Raw genomic sequence first — 6,641 nt, forward strand, 5'->3', positions numbered from 1 at the left:
TTGAAGATGCTGAGCCTCATGAGACCAAGCTCAGAGAGTCTGTCGATCTTGAATTTTTTTTCCTTTAAAATTCCCTACCTCATTTAGCACAAGCAGTGCTTTAATGACAGTTTACTTATAGAATCATCCAGACCTGCTTGAGCAGTGCTGAGACCCAGGCTGGTGAACATAAAGGCTGTTACCAGTAGCACTGAAGGAGTGGGACAAATTAAAGTAAAAGAATCCTGTTTAAACAGAGTTAGTGAGTTACCAATTCTGAACCTGTACAAACAATGCTGTTTTGTTAGAAAACTGGTACGGTAGTGAGCATCTTTCCTTTGAAGTTGGTATTTATGGCACTGAGAGAAACTTTTGGTTTCATATAATAATTAAATCAGTCTTTTAATGTTCTTTGTTATTTTGCATGGCTAGTCTAAGAATGGCCCTATATTGTCATGTTTAATAAGCTATGGTTTTTAATGCAGATATTGAAATTTGTTTTGCTTGTTTGCTTTTAAAACAAAATTTACATAGAAGTAGAGCCAGGAGACTCCGATTCTGTTCCTGCTTCTCAAATCGTTTTGGCTGGGATTTTTAGAAAAGTATATGGGAGGTAAACTACTGACTCATTGAATTCTAGTGGACTTGGGCACCTAAATCACTAAGTCTTCCTTAGAAGTCTTAGCCTGAATCTTCTTTTTGTGACGTATGAGAAATAAGGTTACTGACATTGACTACAAGTTTGTCTAAAATGGTATTGTTCAATATAGATATTACTGATGAAGTTAATTCATATCAGCTGTCAGGTAAAAATGCCCTTCAGTAAGGATACAAATATTGAGGATTGTGAGGTGTTCAGAAACCATGGCAAATTGGGGTCATATCAGTATTAGAATACAAAAAAGCTATGCTTTACAAACTCATTTAAATCCAGCAATTATGACAGCTCTTTCTCCCCCACAAATTTTCTTACAAGAAATGTAAGAAAAAAAAGTTGTGCATTTTCTTCAAAGACAAATTTTTCAAGGTATTTAATGATAACTCGCAGCTAATTTAATTGGCATGCTCCGCAGTGAATCTCACTGAATAAACTGCGTTACCAGGATTTCATTAATTAATCTGAAAAGGTTGAAAAGAAGATTAAGAAAAAGTAATGTGCTAAAAAAAAATTCTCTAAAATATCATTTAAACATGAACTGTATTTCTTGTACTGACTCATTCATTTACTTGTAGCAAATATAATACTAATACAATGCGGTTAGTTAAAAGTTTATACTAATCTGAAAAATAGTCATTCTATGAAATCAGATATGCTCTAAATGACTTGCAGAGGCAATGGAGGGGAATCTCAAAGAAGAAAAGTAATTTGGCAAACTGGCTGTTATAAACTCTTGAAGGGTCACAAATTGCACAGCTATATAACATATGCTAGCATCTTTATTTTATATAAACTATTGCCATTGTACTAAATAAAATGCAGATTTATATCATGTTCTAGGGAGGGCATGGGAGAAGAAAACTGAGATAAGTTGATCCATATGCAATTTTATTCATGGATTTCATTTTGCCTATTCAATATATGGTCTCTGTATAAAATTTATATGATTTATTATGCATGAGAGGTACTGTCCATTGTCTTGTATTACTTTAACACAACACAAATGAAATGGCTCAAATATCTGTCAAATCAAATACAAACTGTGTGTATTAAAAAGAAAAATGAGATAAAGCATCATTGGATGCAAGCAAAAAGGAGTAATGCAAAGGCATTTGAGGATATGGTTAATTAGGCATGTATACAGGCAATAAATACTACCATATAGCATATATTATCTGATGCCTTCTTGAACAAACATTACACAAAAATAAAATGTAATGACTAGTGCATATGGGGACACTCCTTCTAAATTACTGAAAAGGCGTATGCTGTGCCAGCATGTGTCATGGGTAGCATCAGGTTCTTCATTGGTAATCTAACTGACTAGTCATGAGTAGGTGTTTCTAAGATTAGATGTTTAAATGTTAAACAAGTCTTATTGGCAGTGCAGATTTGGGCTGAGTAGTTCTTACAGGTTATATACTTATCATTCTTAAAACATACTCAGAGAGAAGAGGTTGTTTCTTTTAATTAATGACCTCAAAAATTAATTCAGGTTTGTTGTTTAATAGTCTTAATATAGTGGTCTTCAGTCTCCTAAGCCCTTGTTGCTGCAGTATTTGCTCATATTGCTGCTAAATATGAGGTTCCAGTAGTCATTCAGGGTGCCCAGATAAAGTTACTAGTAGTGGAGGCTTTGTCGTACTGCCAATCCTCCTGTCAGCAGCAGCCATACTATTTCTTATTTAGTTAAAACAGAGATAAAAAAATTATTAGCAAGAGTATCACTGGCATGGCGAAAACTCTTTTTAGAAGGGTGGAGCGGGAGAGAGGGATTAACATATACCCATATTTTGCCCCTGTATCAAAAACTTGAGCTGGGAGCCAAAAAGGAAGAAAATTCAAAAGATTACTTCACGGAGTTTCCATACATCTTCTATCACAAAACAGACCATGTCATCCATCCTACACAAGGCAGGTTGTAGTTCTCCCTGAAAACCCTATACATTTCAGAAGAGCTATAGCAAGTCAGGTTCCCATATCTTCTTCAGACCCATTTTGAGTCTCTCTGTCTCCTGGCTAACAGTACAACTCCATTTTTTTTATTGAACAATAACAACTACAAGTGAGAGGGAACTATAATATTCACTAGCAAATTGCCCATCAAGAATGACGGTGGGGGGGGGGAGGGGCGGGGAAGCTTGCCTGGTCCCCTCACTCTGTCCCCTCCACCCCCACTTTCATGGTGCCGTGCCACCGCTGCTGCCTTCTGTCCATAATGCTCTTGGAGCACTCTGACTGGTTGTTTCCATAACCAATCCGAGTACTCCAAGAGCATTATGGAGAGACAGACACATGGACTAGGCCCTTTATTATATTAGAATAATTGATATGAAGAACAAGAGAAATGATGCATATTCTATTTGGGGCACACCCATGCCTTGTTTAAATACAAGTATCGTACCACAGAACACCTTTAATCTACCAGAAACAACTACTAGGTTTAAACAACATTAACAGTTGCCTAAAATATTGTCTATGCTAACACTTTCACTGCAGCTCAGTAATGGTAGACACTCAGTATAAAGAACCTGTGGCTGGCTCAGAGAATGGTTAGCTGGAAGGTTTGGTACTTTCCAGCAAATTCCAACATGACAAAGATGTCCAAGGTCCAAGACTAATCACAATGATCAAGAAACACGGGCGACATTTCTTGCAGATTTATTCAACTTAATAACAGCATGCCAAAAAGTGTTCTGTTCTTTAAGAACAAAATTAACCATTCAAACTGGAATAAATGAAAATCACATTACAGTATAAAACCTGGATCTCTTGCTAAAAGCAAACTTCTACATAATGGCAAATGCCATTAATCAACTCACAAAGTGATATTCAGTAATATGTTTGATGTTTTCTTATCTCAGGATGTGACTGCTGCTAACTATCAGCATCAACACTTACTTATTTGCCATTTTTGCAGAAATGTTCAGTTTAAAAAGGTATGTAAAGATAGGCTCTAGAACTCCAAACATGGTATATCTATAGAATAGTTATAAGAGGGACATCTTGGCTCATTCCAAAATCAGGGTGCAGTTGTGCTTCATTTTCCCAGATGTACCCCCATTTCCCTTTTGCCTGGTCAGAGGAGTTAACATACTCAAGATTTGAACCTCTGGGGGAAAAAAAGAAAATCAAAGTTCTCTACTTCCAACAACAGTAGAAGAAAAATAAAAATCTTATTTTCTACATAGTTATTCAATAAGAAAACACATTCCTTCCTTAAAAAAGCACCTTCCTTTACATTCTTCCCTTTCATTGAATGGATTTTGCCACCTTTTGTAGACAGTATTTTAGGAGAACTTACTCCACCCAAGATTCTACACAAGGGAACCTGCATGTGCAATGAATGTCCCTCTGCTTCATTTTTCTCTAGGCCACTCTTACATAGACCTTCCAGTGGAACACCATAGCCCTCTTAGATCTTCTGTAATCCTAGGTAGCTCTGCTTTTATTGCCTGAATCTTTTCTCCCAGCAGAACTTGCTTCTAGTTTGCAGTCATGCGAGCCCTCCAAAGACTACAGTTCCTAGAATTCCCATTTACTCTTATGTATAGGCCAGGGATTTACTGTCCTTTTTCTTTCTCAGTTTTGATTCCAAGACGTTACCACACTTGACGGTAATAGTACCAAATTCTCAGGTTAAATCAGTACAACTCTTAACTCTTAACAAATCAAAATTATGGCACTCCAACTTAGGTACTAGAGAAAGCTTTATAATGTTCTTCTCTCCAAATCTTTGGTAAACATTTTCTTGGGAAGTTGCATTCATTTTCAAAGATTAACAATATCCAGTGATTTCTAAGTCTAACTTTGAGAGAATTAGGAAATTTGAACTGTTGCAGAAACAGATAACATTTAGCATCTTAATTTAGCTTTTAGCAGTGATATATCTGAGAGTAATGTGTTTTTCTTTCTTTTTCTAGTGACTTTTCTGCTTGAGAAGTACGCTCAGCAAAAGAATCACAAGTTTCAAAGACTGTTCTATGTGGAAATTGCTACCTACCCTATTACCTGGTTGAGTGAAACCAGACTAAGAACTTTTGCCATGGCAGCTTTTCTACTGGGAGCTGTGCTGCTTATTGCTCAACCTCATATAGTGCCTTCCAGACCAGCTGTACATCCTAAGGCAGAGGCTCCTTCTCAGTCTGTTCAGAAAGAACTTTTAAAGAAAACATCTCTCAAAAATGACTTTAAAGAAAACATTCATTCTAATGGATCTCGCCAGCAGCTACCACAAACTATCATCATTGGAGTAAGAAAAGGTGGAACAAGAGCCTTATTAGAGATGTTGAGTCTCCATCCAAATATTGCAGCAGCAGAAAGTGAAGTCCATTTCTTTGACTGGGAAGATCATTATGGAAATGGACTACAGTGGTATATGAATCAAATGCCATTCTCTTATCCCCGTCAGATCACAGTGGAAAAAACCCCAGCATATTTCACATCACCCAAAGTGCCTGAAAGAGTTTATAACATGAATGAATCAATAAGATTACTCCTTATTTTAAGAGATCCAAGTGAGAGAGTATTATCAGATTATACCCAAGTGTTCTATAATCATGTGCAAAAGCACAAGCCGTATCCTTCCATTGAACAAGTTCTGATTAAAGATGGTGAACTCAACGTGGACTACAAGGCAATAAATAGAAGCTTATATTATATTCACATGGAAAACTGGTTGAAGTACTTCCCTCTTGGTCACATTCACATTGTAGATGGGGATAAACTAATCAAAGATCCCTTCCCAGAAATAGAGAAGGTAGAGAGGTTTTTAAGGTTGTCACCTCAAATAAATGCTTCAAACTTTTATTTCAATAAAACTAAAGGATTTTATTGTCTAAGGGACAGTGGTAGGGAACGTTGCTTACATGAATCAAAAGGAAGAGCACACCCACAAATAGACTCCCGTTTACTTGATAAACTGCATGAGTATTTTCATGAACCCAATAGGAAATTCTTTGAGCTTGTTGGCAGAACATTTGACTGGCACTAATTTGTGGTAAGTTAGTGATAAGCTTCAGAGCCTATGTTCCACTGTACATTTAGAACTTTTAAAAAGGGCATTTAAGCTGTAATTTATTTGTAAATTCCATAAATACTTCTGTACAGTATTAGATTCACAATTGCCATATAAACTAGTTATATTTTTCTACTTGTTAAATATGAAAGCATTTTGTATTGTTTTACATGGTTGTTAACATTGTGTATTATGTCTCTATATGAAAGAACTGCGGAAGATGCTCTCCTGAGATTGTCTTGTCTTTTTAATAAATAAGAAATTCAATTCGAGAAAAGTAATCAGAATGACCTAAATCTTCAAAATACAGTACCTAGGCTCTCTTCTTTCATTGTTAATGACAATTTGAGCTTTATGCTTCTGTTTTCTTTCTTTTTAACATCTCAGCTTTAATATTTTAGAATATCTCCAGGGTCAGCAAAGTTTTCCAGGCTGCTTTATACAATTAGGTACATGGTATGTTGGATACATTTTGGGACACATGCTTGGAATAATAGAATTTTCTGCACTAAGGGAAGTTAACTACAGGACTTGCCTTCATATTTAATGTTATAACAAGTGTCCCTGGAACTCTTTGGCAGTACAATGCTCATTTCATGGTGGACTTTTAAAGATTCTATGGGGACAAACTCATAAAAGCCAGTTGTCTACAGAATTACAGTCATCATGAGAACTCCCTTTATTCTCTGAATGTGCATGTATAACAAAAGAGAATGAAGAGAAGGATTTAAGCAATTCTGATGCATTTAAAAGTTTGCTCACAATTGTTCCTAAATTTTGTAGCATTTCTGCTTCAGAATTACTTAAAACCAACATCTACTCTCAAGCAAATGAGGTGGACCAACTTCTAGAATTTAAAAACCTTACTCATTCTAAGACACATGTACAGTATGTTGTTCTGGTTGAATAAAGTGAGTAATAAAAGCAAGTGCAAACATGGGTGAATTGTGGAATTTGGAAAGGGGGTATTACAGATGGTGTGCCACA

General features: G+C 36.0%; 1 protein-coding gene across 6 annotated transcripts in view; it reads left to right on the forward strand.

Annotated features, from left to right (window-relative positions):
- Positions 1–5,926, forward strand: part of HS3ST1 (heparan sulfate-glucosamine 3-sulfotransferase 1) — a 10,841-nt gene extending 4,915 nt beyond the window's left edge. For 3 of the 6 annotated variants that reach the window (XM_006016768.3, XM_025192666.1, XM_025192687.1), the window contains exon 2: positions 4,561–5,926. In XM_006016768.3, the coding sequence (XP_006016830.1) occupies positions 4,683–5,630 (948 nt within the window). In that variant the 5' untranslated portion in view covers positions 4,561–4,682 and the 3' untranslated portion in view covers positions 5,631–5,926. Of the gene's footprint in view, positions 1–207; positions 593–3,501; positions 3,577–4,560 lie in introns of those variants that run through there. The other 3 variants (XM_025192682.1, XM_025192680.1, XM_006016767.3) reach the window with 2 other exon arrangements.
- The last annotated feature ends 715 nt before the right edge of the window (positions 5,927–6,641 follow it).

The sequence above is a fragment of the Alligator sinensis genome, unplaced genomic scaffold (genome assembly GCF_000455745.1).
Source record: "Alligator sinensis unplaced genomic scaffold, ASM45574v1 scaffold104_1, whole genome shotgun sequence".
NCBI classification, from domain to species: Eukaryota; Metazoa; Chordata; order Crocodylia; family Alligatoridae; genus Alligator; species Alligator sinensis.